The 14,834-nt window shown below is 31.3% G+C and overlaps 1 protein-coding gene across 2 annotated transcripts in view; it reads left to right on the top strand.

The window, feature by feature from the left end:
• The window catches only part of LOC106471243 (PRKR-interacting protein 1 homolog), a 31,632-nt gene extending 22,560 nt beyond the window's left edge, over positions 1-9,072 (top strand). Inside the window, exons 5-6 of one of the 2 annotated variants that reach the window (XM_013931835.2) lie at positions 1,040-1,088; positions 8,638-9,072. In XM_013931835.2, the coding sequence (XP_013787289.1) occupies positions 1,040-1,088; positions 8,638-8,640 (52 nt within the window). In that variant the 3' untranslated portion in view covers positions 8,641-9,072. Of the gene's footprint in view, positions 1-1,039; positions 1,513-8,637 lie in introns of those variants that run through there. The other variant, XM_013931834.2, reaches the window with a different exon arrangement.
• The last annotated feature ends 5,762 nt before the right edge of the window (positions 9,073-14,834 follow it).

Below are 14,834 nucleotides of genomic sequence, written 5' to 3'. Positions count from 1 at the left end.
CACTATCTAGTCTTAGTTTAAAACTTCCCTTACAGCTGAGTTAATAGCCATTGCCAACAAACCAACCCCTATCCTATTTAAATTTAAACCATCCATTCCACAAAATCCCTTCTCTCATTAAAATGATTTCACAAGTTCAACCAAACAATCTTCTCATCCTTACATATTAACCTAAGCCTAGCATTCTGCCCTAGTGACCTACTTATAATTTCACCCCTACAATTAATTCTTGGCAGTATCCCTGACACAATTTAGTTATGGCCCTTTTCTTTAAATGCTTTTGTCAACCCCTTATACTTATCAATTAGCTCCTCTGACCTACCTTTCCCTACATCATTAGCCCCTAAGTGCACAACAAAAACTGCATCATTGCTATCCCCCTTTATTGTATCTCTTGTTCTGTCAATTATATTCTCCACCTATACCCCTGGGTGGCATAATCTAATTATTTTCTATTTATGCCACAGACTATCCTATCTATATGCCTTGTCAAAGAATCACCTATAAATATAACCTCCTTAAGTTTATCATTCACATTTTTGGGCTGAAGAGAAACCACAGTTTCTGAGCACCCTTGGTTGTCTCCCAAGCCCATCCAGCGTGATATTAAACCAAAACAACTGCCACAATAAATATATATATATAACATATCATTCACATCCTTCGCTGTCCCTTTTGTTTTCCTCACTTTCATATAGTTCCTCATCTGCACAAGCCAAGGGCTGAAATGTGTTGCTCAGTAAAACATGCTTATTACAGTTACCTCCACTGCTTTTAGCCCTAATAGTACTGTAAGAAAACCCTTACTAACAAAATACAAAGAATTAAACTGTACATTTTTTCAACTCTAGTCTTTAGGTTTTGTATTTTGCAAATAACATACAATTTATGTTACCTGTTATGTATAAAATATTATTGAGGTAAAATAATGTGTGATGCATTGGATATATCTATATTTTTGTTACAAAAGTTTCATTTTGGTTTTACCTTATTCCTGTGAACTTTGTGATTAGTATATCAAATATATTTTTCTTTACAGAATTAAACAGAAACAAAAAAAAAGCAATGCAAAAGCAGTAATCAAGAAGGTAAGGTTTATGTGTGATTGATATATTTTAGTCAGTAAATAAGTGGTTTTCTAAAGCAGTAATCAAGAAGGTAAGGTTTATGTGTGATTGATATATTTTAGTCAGTAAATAAGTGATTCTCTAAAGCAGTAATCAAGAAGGTAAGGTTATATAAATGTTATTTAAATTTAAATAGGAAATATTTCAATAAATTCCTAGCCTACGCTTCTATATCACGTAACAGTTATTTGCTCTGAATTGCTTAACTTAGACTCTCTTTTTGCCCCTACTTGAACTTCTGAATTTTAATACAACTTAGAGATTTATGTTATAGATATTCATAAGAGATAATATAATTATTATAGCCTCCAGTCATCTTGTTTTACTTATATATAAACCAGAAATTCCAATATAAATGTCACATCCTCCTAACACATACTGTCTTTCAAAAAATGTTAACAATTTACTCTGAAAGTTCCTATTACTGATAACCAATAGGAAGAGAAGATTTTATTTACCTATTTATTTATAGTGCTAGCTTGTTCCATTTGCAGCCTTTGAATTATTCAGTGTACAAGTTCATAGTTTCTCTCACATAGTTCAGCTCAAACACCTAAGGTAATTATTTTAAGGCACTTATACTTTACCTCTCTATCTCCAAGCAGCCAATATATCAGCATGCTTGTTTTCCTACTTGGACGAGCTGCCGATATATCAGCATGCTTGTTTTCCTACTTGGACGAGCTGCCGATATATCAGCATGCTTGTTTTCCTATTTGGACGAGCTGCCGATATATCAGCATGCTTGTTTTCCTACTTGGACGAGCTTATAGGTCTTGTTCTCTTTCATGATCAATCCCACATCTTGAATGTCTTATATATTCAATATAAAACTAGAACTACTTCCGTTAATGAAATATCTTCAATCTGAGTGCCAAGTTGATTGGAGAAAGATGTGTTTTTAGTGATTTATGTGAATGTTTTGACCCCTATTTTGAAACAAAGAAAATGACCATGTCCACTACTTCTAGTAGGCAAGGGAAAGACCAGTGGTGCAACTATGAGGGAAAAAAAAGCAGGGTCTGGATCTAGACCTAACAAGAGGAAGAGGACAGTTGTAGGAGTGGGGGGAGATTGTGAGTATGGTGAAGATGAAGTAGCATGGAGACTAGTTGGGCCACAAAGAAATGTAAAGCTTGATTTGGATGAAAGCCATTCACCACTGGATTTCCTCAAAGCTGTTCTTGAAGAAGAAATTGAGGCCATTTTTGCTTCATCCAAAGCCCGTATTTGCTCTTGAGATACAGAGTTAATAAGAAAACCAGTTAAATTATGATAGTTGTTGAACATTGTATACTTTGTGCTTGTTAATATTTTGTGATCTTAATTGCACATTTGTAATAAATAATAATAATCATGTTATGTATACTATCATCATTGGAAAAAAAGTAAGATTAAGTTTCATGGGGCCAACTATCATCATTGGAAAAAAGTAAGATTAAGTTTCATGGGGCCAACTATCATCATTGGAAAAAAGTAAGATTAAGTTTCATGGGGCCAACTATCATCATTGGAAAAAAAGTAAGATTAAGTTTCATGGGGCCAATAGAAAAAAACAAAGCCAGATGTAAATACTAAGTTTATTTTTTCATGTATATGTTTTATTTATTGTTATAAAATTATTTAATATGTAAAAATTCTAAACTTATTAGATTAAATAAGAAGGTGAAAAAAGTTAAAGAAAAAGATTTCTCAATGAGGTTTGCATGCAAGCTGCTTGTGAAAAAAAAGTAACTGTAGCTAGCCGTTTGTTGGGTAATTTAGCTGTTTTACACAAGTTTAGTGGTTAGATATGGTTCGGAGAACAATAAAATAATAAAAATAAATAAAAGCAATTGTGAAAAGGATGGAAGACTGAAGGTTTTAGGGTGAGTAACAGAAACGTTCTGTTTACAACTTGTTGTCATTCTAGGAAGAAAAGGGAGTAACTTAGATTATTTCTTATTTTGAGGTGGTTACAAGGTCACTCAAATGAACTGAGTCCATTTAGTGTTAAGGTAGAGAAAATAAGACATAAAATATGTGAAGTTTTACTGAAAAAACTTCATTCAGAGGTTCTAGAGATTATGCAAATAAATTTGTAAGATGGATAAAAATAATTTTTAATTTTAACATGAACTTTTTTAACCTTACACTCGAACTAATCAACACTCTGTCTCCATGTATCCCAAGACAAGTTTTAGTGAAAATACATAATTAACAAATCTTATTTTCTGTCTAGAAAAGAAATAACGTTTACTAAAAGCTTGCCATATTTCATTAAGATAAACTTACTCCGTTGAATGTTATAGTCGTAGCTGCGTGCACTACCTCTTCAATTGAGCGCCACTGTCACTACTGCTATAACAAGAAAAATGCAACAGTGCTGCTGTTGTCGCTACATATTTATAAATATAGTGGTGCCAAGCGAACACTACTTTTGAAACTGACATTTTTCATGATAATTTGTTTTGTCAATGGATAATGTAAGAACGAAAATTGGAAACTTATTTGTAAATGGTAATACTTTATTGCTACAATAACATAATACAGGCTTTTCAGAACAGCCTATCCATATTTATGAATGATTAGAGGAAAGCAGCTAACAACCATACGGCCTTCAATACATTCAGTGATAGTACTTAAAGAACACGATGTCAAAAAGTAAATGAATATGATGACACTAATAATAGTATTACATGAGCTAATAAGTTCATGACAGCAATTGCATCACGCAACATTGTTTTTCATAAGCAAAATGCAGTGTAAATATAATTATAATAAAATATAATATTATATATTATAAGTCATGATATATAATAATGTATATTTCTGGGATTTTCTTAACTAATTATCTGACATGAAATATAAACTAGCTGATTCATGTAAATATCTTGTATTATCAATTGAAACATGTTAACCAAGAATTATCCAGCTCATTTAAGAGTTCTAAATTAAACTGAACATATAAACAGTAAATATAACAATATATATACAACATAGTATTATGTCAAGGATAGCTGGCAAGCCATTGCTGCAGATGAATCAGCTGAATATGTCACCTACCATAGGTAAGCCTAATTAAGTCTGAACGATATATATATAGTTATATACTATATACAAATGATTAATATTTATATTTTCTATTAAAAATTGATGTAGTGAGTAGAGCTTTGTATGGATGAAAATTGGAGTAACAATACCTGCAATTGCTATGAATTTTCAAATGTAACATTGATCCAATAGTTGCACCTAGAAACCTAGCGGTGCTACACACAGCTCTGGTTATAATATGTATACTTTTATGTTTATCTGGTGATTATGTGGTGGTTACAAGATCAGTTATAATGACTGAGCCCTTTTTTGGATAATTAACATCATAAAATTAATTTATTACTGCATACATACATACACTGTTACTTATAAACTCTTACATATCCAGCTTAACTTACTGACAGGTTAATTTTTCAATTCTGCTCTAAGTAGGTGGCTTGCCTTTGTTTTTTCCTGGAAGTTAACATTAGTTATACTAAAAATAAAAGAATAAAATATATGTATAGAATGGGCTAACTATTTCATTAAAAAATTACTTCACAACTCTAAAATTAACTTTTTTTAAAAGTGACTAGTCAAGCAGAGTTTCAATTACTAGGTCTAAGGAAGAAAAAAGTAATTAATTCGCTAGCTGTATATTCTTGCTGGTAAAGATATTTACTTCAAAAATTCATTGTATAAACCTTTAAATTGTTTTATCTTTTCAATTATTTATTCTGCCACAAAATAATGCATTAGAAAGCTTTTATTTAATGACCACAACTCATCGTTGGGTACCTTCTTAACAATATTTTCAGCCATAATACTAGTAAAACCTCCAGCTTAGGAGATTTAGGCTAGTCATAAATCTATTTTTTAAGCTAACAGTGCAAAACAATATGTAATAAAAATATAATAATAAAGAAATAATATTAGATGTATTAAATATTCTAACCAATACAGTTAGTGAAATTGACAGTAAACAAGTGTTAGAGTATACCCTAATCTCGAAACACACAAACACCAGTTGGCTTTTAGAACTGTCACAAATTTAATGCAGCATTGGAATGCCTATGTGGAGTCATTTACATTAAATCATTTTTTAATTTCTGTATAAACTAACATTAAATTCTGATTATTTGACTAGCTACTGAGTCAAAATTACTATTTTATTTTTCACATACAGGATATTATCATTCATTTCAGCTAAAAGTAGGCTTGAGAATTTAGTGTTGATAAATAATCATTCCTAATGGTAAGTAAGTAGAAGATTTTGATGTTTCCATGAGTCACAATAGGTGAAACTGATAGGTTAGATACGTATATTGGTAATTGGTGAAGGAATTTTATGTAAAATATTACATTTCGACAATACAATTTAGGTATGCTTTTAATGTACAGGTTAGAGAATTCTCTAACTACTAAACATGTGTAACAAAGCTCTAAATCACTTTGTAAGTGCATAGCTGAAGTTATGATAAAGTATTTATGTAATGCATGAGTAGCTTTTGTGCGTATCTTGCTGAGAAATTTTATTATTTAATTTTGTCAATTAATGTTTTGTTGTCTAAATTAACAAGTTTCTAATTTCTACATTTTAGTTACTTTTATAACAATACATAAAAATAAGAAATTATTAGTTATTATGTTTGGCCTCTTGTTTTTCTGCTTTCTGTCCCCAACAAAACGTAACCATATATTTTTTTTGCAAAAATAATTTTTATTTATTTTAAATATAGAGTTAAGAACACAAAATACTAATGTGCAAAAAATTAAAATAACCTAAAACTTTTATAATTTAACTGCCTTTCTAACTAAGTTGTAAGTGGATTGAGATAATTCCCTTTCATGGTCAAGATGACCTTGATGATCACAACAATAAATGTGTAGGCCAAATAATTCAAAACCTATCATGGGAATGAGCTAGCCTTATATGAAAATTGAGATAATCCAGTAGCAAGTGATGGTGAGAATTATTGGGCATGTGAATTTGACTTTCTGGTTTATAAATCTCTAAAGAAAGATGGTTGGAGGCTATAAAAGTATTTATGTCTTAGCAATATATATATATAATATAACATATATGATAAACTCAGGACATCATATAGAGTAGTAAGAAAATCTAAAATAGGTTCTTTGGAGTAAATGAGGGTCACAAGAGAAGTGAAAATTGAGATTTATTTAATTATTTCTTTTAAAAATTAAGAAATTAAAATATATCTAATATTTAAATCTGACTTATTAATTATGTTTTGATTCCTATACAGTTTATACATTGATATAAAGTAGTTTAATTGAATTTTGAATGTGACTAGGTAAAAGGTCATGATGTGCAACTTGACCCCATCCATGCATAGAATGAAGCCTGTGAATATATTAAAACATAAAATCTTGATCTCACTATGTATAATAAACTGTTTAAATGTTCTTTGTATCAATTGTTTCTTTAGACCCTGATTATCTAATTGACTTTTGTGGTATAGATACCAAGTAAGTAATACTAACAAAACACTAATTTATAGTATTATGAATTAATAAATAGTTTGAATAAGGCCAAGTTAACAAACGATTAGGAATCTAATGTTGAACATATTAAAAATATTAGTGTGAAAGAGGTTTCAAGGAAGGAAATTTAGAAGAAAAATGGTTAGTGCTTTGGTGAAAACTCAGTAGATGATGATACTGTGGAGTATCAACAAAAAAGTGTGTTGATAATGGAAAAATGAATGAAGATGTCACATTCTATGAATGGCCAAATGATGTTATATGCCTTGAGACAACTACTTCTACTAACAGGTTCACTACAAGTGAAAGATATAAAGTTTTCATAAATAGAAGATTATTTGCTGCTACTTATTATTATCACCAACCTACCAGTGGAGAAGAAACAGAGAGGATTTAGCTTCTTTATTCAGTTAAGATGTAGAGTATTGTTTCTGCTGCAAACTCTTCACTTCAACATGATTTACCTTGACTAATAGTGGTATGAATCACTGGATAAAACACAGAGAAAATATTAGACAAACATGAAATATCACCTGATTATCAAGGAACTTTTGAAAACTGGAAAGTATTAAAAGTATATCTAGAAAAGGAACATTCTGTTCTTGTGTATTGTTTTCTTTCAAAACATTCATGTAGTTGTCATTAATCGCAGGCTTATTTCTGGCTTGAGAAAGAGAATTTGCTCGAAATGTCACTAAGAAAGTAAAATATAGACATAGTTTTTTAACGTTATTTTTCTTTAAATATTTACTTTCTTCATTTTATCACCTTCCCTCTTCTCTACCTATTTATTAGAAAAGGAACAGATCACTGATTTTAAAAACCACCTTGGAAACCTGAGTATTAGCAATGTGTTTAACAAACAGCTGTCATAAAGTGATTCTAGGTGAATGAAAGAGTAGTAATTTTAAGAAGTTCATCAACATTTTTGGAATGTTTGATGTTCTAATGAAAGGGCATTTTTTAAGAGAATGAGAATGCAAAAAGATAAGGACAATTATCTTGTGAAAATAATTTAATACAGCTGCTGGTTGATATCATCTACAGCAAAGTGATCTTTGAGTTATATCACTTGAGTTATTGGATTGCACTCTAGATATCAATCAGCAGTTGTTTAACTTTGTAAAGTAAATTCTGATAAGGTTGAAAGTGGAAAGATTCATTAAAATGAAAGACTCATTGGGCTTAGGTTTGACAGAGCAGCTGCTACAAAAACCTAAATGAATCAGAATTCTATCTTGAAGACATGAGGAGGACAAGACTATGAAAATGAAGCAAGTAGGAAAGGCAAGGACACTGGAGTTCATTCTAGAGTTCTGTCACTAAATCCAAGAGCATTCTTTCTTTACACCGTGTTATTCTTAGTCACGCATTCTTGTTTTTAGACTACCTTATTTATGCTTCTTCCAAATTTTGGAGGATCAACTTTCCCTAACCACAACTGGATACAGTCTTGCCAGTTGAACAGAAACAGATACACCCACATCACACTTGAACAGAAACAGACACACCCACATCACACCTGAACAGAAACAGATACAGGTGTGATGTGGGTGTATCTGTTTCTGTTCAGGTGTGATGTGGGTGTATCTGTTTCTGTTCAGGTGTGATGTGGGTGTATCTGTTTCCGTTCAGGTGTGATGTGGGTGTATCTGTTTCCGTTCAGTTGTGATGTGAGTGTATCTGTTTCCGTTCAGGTGTGATGTGGGTATATTTGTTTCCGTTCAGGTGTGATGTGGGTGTATGTTTCTGTTCAGGTGTGATGTGGGTGTATCTGTTTCTGTTCAGGTGTGATGTGGGTGTGTCTGTTTCTGTTCAGGTGTGATGTGGGTGTATCTGTTTCTTTTCAGGTGTGATGTGGGTATATCTGTTTCTGTTCAGGTGTGATGTGGGTGTATGTTTCTGTTCCAGTTTGACTGGTTTGTGTAGATAAATATGAAAAACCTGTCTATCCCAAAGTTAAAAATTATTTTTTTATTTCTCGTATTTCTAGTAACAAAGCCTATAAACCAGAATATAAAAGAAGAAAAAGAAGATGAAAGCTCAGAAGAAGAAGAAGAAACCTAAGCTCAAACATAAATGGATGAACACATGACTATCACCACCATTTTCTTACAATCACAAAACTTGAGCTTAGGTTCATGAACTTTACTTGACTTGACCTCTTAGTGAAGTGTAATTATGAAATAAGTTTCATTCATGGCTTTATCCAAACTTTTTATGTGGCTCACAGTGTTGGAAACATAACCTTGAAAGCTATCTGAATCAAGTATTTAAAAAAGTTGTACATAGACCTATTTAATCAATATTAGTAGAATTTTTGTATTAAACATTCACTGTTAATTTGTATATTAGAATATGCAAAGTAATGGCTGTAATGACAAAACATTTTGTATCAAGTGGTACATAGTTAATAAAAAGAAAGTATTATAAATGAGTCTGCAGTTTGAAATCTCAAAACGTAAGTGTATTCTTCAGAATCCATGAGTGTAATCAAAGTAGAATATGTTATAATATACCAACCATACTACATCTTTGTTCTTTATGACTATAGCAATGATAAAAGTAAATTTGTACCCACCCACTAGACTGCATCGTGACACTTCGATTACCTCGTCTAAGTAATGTTGACCTTTTCAGTTAAACAAAGTCCTAATCTGTTGTTCACTGAAATACAGTGTTTGCTATTAGTCTGAGAATCAAATATTACACTAGTAGTTCAAACAAATTTTGAAAATTTAGTTAAATGGAACAGTTTTACAACAGTGGAAGGAAACTTCCCAAGTGTAAACTCATATACAGAAGTAAGTGTTTATACAAACTTTTATGACACTGTTCTCTTCTATGTGTTGTTCTGACACTCTGTCCTCTTCTATGTGTTGTTCTGACACTCTGACATCTTCTATGTGTTGTTCCGACACTGACATCTTCTATGTGTTGTTCTGACACTCTGACCTCTTCTATGTGTTGTTTTGACACTCTGTCCTCTTCTATGTTGTTCTGACACTCTGTCATCTTCTATGTGTTGTTCTGACACACTGACCTCTCCTACGTGTTGTTCTGACACACTGACCTCTCCTACGTGTTGTTCTGACACTCTGACCTCTTCTTTGTGTTGTTTTACATTGTTCATTGTATAGTCTGATGCTTGCAATATGCTTAAAACATTTTCAGAAATAAAATTGCTAAACTTAACTTTCGTCCAAAACTTTACATTCCGAGTACAAGTGTATTCCTTGTCAATTCTTAAAGTAGTCCATAGAACAACACATAGAAGAGGACAGGTGTCAGAACAACACATAGAAGAGGACAGAGTGTCAGAATAACACAGAAGAGGTCAGAGTGTCAGAACAACACAGAAGAGGTCAGAGTGTCAGAACAACACAGAAGAGGACAGAGTGTCAGAACAACACATAGAAGAAGGACAGTGTCAGAACAACACATAGAAGAGGATAGAGTGTCAGAAAACACATAGAAGAGGACAGTGTCAGAACAACACATAGAAGAGGACAGAGTGTCAGAACAACACATAGAAGAAGGACAGAGTGTCAGAACAACACATAGAAGAAGGACAGTGTGTCAGAACAACACATAGAAGAGGACAGAGTGTCAGAACAACACATAGAAGAGGACAGAGTGTCAGAACAACACATAGAAGAGGACAGAATGGTACATAACAGTGGATGTACATTAACATTTTTAGCTATAGGTAGAAACATGCACTCAAGCTACATCAATCTTAGTATTATTACTGGCTATCCTGTGTTTGTAAGTCCTGTTAATGAAACAAACAAATTGAAAAAGTTATTAGTTAAAGAGTTTTGAAATTTTTGTTTTCCAAAAGATATAAAAATGGTAGAAACAGATATTGAAGGATTAGGTATTGATTTATTACATCTTTATTGTCATACTAATGTAACAGGAAGATTATTTCATATAAAGTAGCATTTTAAAAGTGCATCATCTTTATTATAAGCTGTAGGTAAGATGGAGTACATTGTTTAACAATGGCCATTTTAAAGGCTTTGTTTGGTAACTGAAAAATACAAACTAAAAACGACAAAATTAGGCCTGAATCTAACATGAAGCACTGTTGCAAAATGAAAGTTTTTGTGTGAATGTTTTTACTTCGCAGTACAGTTATCTGATTTCATTGTTGAATCATGTTGAATGAGACAAATATCTTATCAGACATAACCTGTATGCTCCAATGAGTACCTGTTGGAATTATGGAAACAAACCTTGATAATTATGTACTGAATTGGAGTAAGTAATAGAAAGTTGCACATAATTATGTACTCATGTTTTATTTAATTTAACACAATGTTAAAAATAAACAAAAATGTGCCTATTAATGACAGTCTTTAAAGGTAATCTGTAAATTATTAAAGTGTAAAGATTTTCTGAAATTTTTTAACCCTGTTAAATGATATTCTCACTTCTTAATAATACTTTCAGAAATACTTATTGTTTAACAAGTAAACGTATATATATAATATTTTCAATCATGTTATTTGGATGTGTATAAAACTTCTATTGTATCAATGAAGAGAATGGTCCTCCTGGTTTTTGATTTCCATTTTGATAAGTCCGTGGATTTACAACCCCACAATCAGGGGTTCAGTTCCCCTTGATGGACATGGTAGATAGCTCGAAGTAGCTTTGCTGTGGAAAAAAACACACAAACAAACACCATTTTGTCTACATGTGGTACATGTATATTATACATACCCTCTAGAGTTTGTTATGCCTACAGCTTGACCATTTTGTAATACTTGGTTTCATTTCCTTTATATTTCTAATTTTTCAGAATCATTTGCTAATATTAATCTACAAAAGTTGTCTACCACTGTGACAAACATTTTAGAAAACATCTGTCAGCATACAGCTTAGATGGAAATTCTAATGTTCACTTTTGAGTTATGATAAATTTAGCTGCTTGAGAGGGTGAATACAAAACGTTTTGACCATTCTTATATAAAATTTATTTTATAAAACCGTATTTTAAGGACTGTTTTTAGATTTAGTGTATCTTATTAGGTCAAAAATGCATGTTTAAATGCCTGACATTTGTTTAGTCATGTGATATATGAGCAGTGCAGCATTAGAAATGGAATCAAATTCTAGTGTTTAACATCAAAGTTATTTTGTGTTCATATTTAGAAAGTTATCAGGAAAAATAATTGTTAATTATGCACATGGGTAATTGTAGTATGTGTGATAAGTATGGAATTGTTGTCAGCAGTTAATTTCTTTTTTATTCTGTTAATTATATCCTACAAATGTACATCTTTTAGGTAAGGTCTATTCTAAGGCACATGGGTAATTGTAGTATGTATGATAAGTATGGAATTGTTGTCAGCAGTTAATTTCTTTTTTATTCTGTTAATTATATCCTACAAATGTACATCTTTTAGGTAAGGTCTATTCTAAGAAGAAACTTATATTAGTGAACAGTTTTGGATTATGTAAATATAAAAATATTTGTTTGCTTTGATGCATAGGCAGCAGTTTCTTTAGAAACAACAGCAATACAGTATTTTGTTGTTCCTAAAACAAAAATTTATTTTGCCCTAAGTGTGAAGTGAAACACAATTACTCTTCCATATAAAGATTTTGGTTTTCTTAAAAAGTAGTTTTCCAAGTACAGTTTTTGTAGTAAGTCTTAAGATTCTCATCTAAAGTAAACATAATTCTTAACTATTTAAACAATGAAACATCTGAACAAATAGAGCCCATATAGTGTTCTTGATATTATTCTGAAAATAAAGATGAAAGTAGTAGTTATAAAATACTAGATTTTAGGAAAAGAAACAGTGTGAATTAGAGCTATGCTAGACTGGAAATGTTTTATTTTATTTTTCACATTCCTCTTACATTACAGGTTTCAAATCAGAGGTAAGTAAAAACAGCATTTCAGGTTTATTTTACATTTGTCACAGGAGGCCTTTCATTCTATATCAGAACTTGTTAGCTGGACTTGATTATAAGAGATAAAAATTTATTTGAAAATAGCATTTCAGATCAACTGAAACACTTGTACTGTTGTACACAGTCACAGTATGCTGCAGAGATTGAATAGACCTAACATTGTGATATTGATTACAAACTAGCATGACAGCTCTAGGCTACAGCACATGTACCGTAAATTACTCATCCTTCTGTGTGAATATTTGGGCATTTTTTCCCTGAGGAAAGACTTACTTTTCAGAATGTTGGATAAGAAAAAGAACATCAGAATGAAATAAGTGGCTTCAGTGGTACTTAAAAGAACATTAATGATTGCAACCATTAAACTCTGGTACCTCAAATCAAGTCCCTCATGTAGCTTTACTTTAGTAGTAGTCATACAACTCTGGTACCTCAAAACAAGTCTCTCATGTAGCTTTACTATAGTAGTAGTCATACAACTCTGGTACCTCAAAACAAGTCTCTCACATTGCTTTGCTACAGTGGTATCCTCTACGAATTGGGGTGATAATAGGAAAATTGACTTGAGGAGAGGGGAGCAAGGATGTATAAGTCAGCAGATGGAGTGAGTATAATGAACCTTAGTTAAATAACAGTTGGTGATGGTATAAATGAATGGCACCACAGGAAACAGTGTCAAAACCAATTTGTCAAGAATTTGGACATAAAGGACAATCTAACTAAATTATTCAGCTGAAGTAAGATACAAAAAAGTCCAACATTCCAAGTTTAGTATACACATTGACATTGAGAGTTGACAGAAAGACATGCAATGTATGTATAATTGTTACCTAATAAGATTTATTGTAATGTGAACTCTTTAATGATACTGGGCCTGATTGGATGCATTCTACTGGGGGAAAATTGCATCATTATAGTAAAAAATTATACAAAATAAACTTGTAGTAATTGTTCCATAAAAAATCATATTTTAAATTTACTCAATAAAATTTTATTTAGTTAGTTTTATACATAATAAAAATTGCAAATTCTACTTTTGGGTTGATTTCAGTTTGCTCTGAACAAAGACATTAGTGTCCAGTTTATACTGAATTTTTTCTCAGCATAACATGCTACTCAAAGCCTCCTAGGAGGAAAGTCGAAATATTTTTGAACAAAATAGAGCTACTTTTGAACTTTTAAATAAGAGTGTAAGGTTATCAATATCAGTGTCAATCACTGTTTCTCAATCTGGGTTGTTGTGGTATAATGTAATTACTTATTCCTCAGCTTTGAGAAACTGTAAGCTAGTGATCTAAACTTGTAATGAAAAATTTTTTTTGTTCTTTTCAACTACATAGGCCAGTTTGGTCTCCACTTTAGTGGACATTCATATAGACATTTGAACAAAGTGATAAAAGCTTAGCTTGGTGATACACTGCTAGTAGAAAAATACTTTGGGGAAGATTTTCTTCAGAACTACAGTTTTATAATTTTATATTTATTTTAAATTATGATGTTTCACAGTTTTCATGGAAAAAGATGAGGTAGGCACTTTCAGATCGTTTTGTATTCAACTATAAGTTTTGTTTCTCCACTGTATATTAGGCTGTGTTTAAATTATGTCTTATTGGGCTAACTACTTGAATGGGCAAAGAAAATCACTGAAAAGAAATGTACGAAAAAAATATAATAATAAATTGATATAAAAAAGGTTTAAAACTTACTGCATGGAAGAAATTTAACTTTCTGATTAACAGTTAAAGAGTATGCTTACTTAGGATTTTTGTATTGGTAAAAATAGCTCTTTTTATTGTACACCAGTGACAGTAAACACAGTTAATGTGTGTGATGTTTTTCAAATCAAAACAAACATAAAATTGAGTTTCTAGAGTAAAAACTTTATTGGAAACTTTTACAGGAAAACATAAAAATCAATAATTAAAATATACAACAAAGGTATTTCTGTTCCTTAAAAAGAAGGTCACAATGAAATCTTCAAATTTCCAAACTTGCAAATTTATATAAATATCGTATTATAAAAAATGATAAATTTTATTTTACAGAATTTGTAGAAAGTTTATCTCATGTTTCAAACATTTTCATACATTATTTTTGAATTGCAACAATTGATGGGTGCATCAGATTGATGTACCTGGGCATTTTAGAGTTAAATTTGAGAATATTGTTACGTCTCCGTTCGTTAGTTAATTTTCCGTAAAAATTCTTTCCGATGAAACTTTAGCGACACAAGTCTTTCTTAAATAAAACTGGTTTATT

The sequence above is a fragment of the Limulus polyphemus genome, unplaced genomic scaffold, assembly GCF_000517525.1.
Source record: "Limulus polyphemus unplaced genomic scaffold, Limulus_polyphemus-2.1.2 Scaffold4490, whole genome shotgun sequence".
NCBI lineage: Eukaryota > Metazoa > Arthropoda > Merostomata > Xiphosura > Limulidae > Limulus > Limulus polyphemus.
Note: the sequence above shows the minus strand (reverse complement) of the source record. Positions and strands in the feature narration are given on the sequence as shown.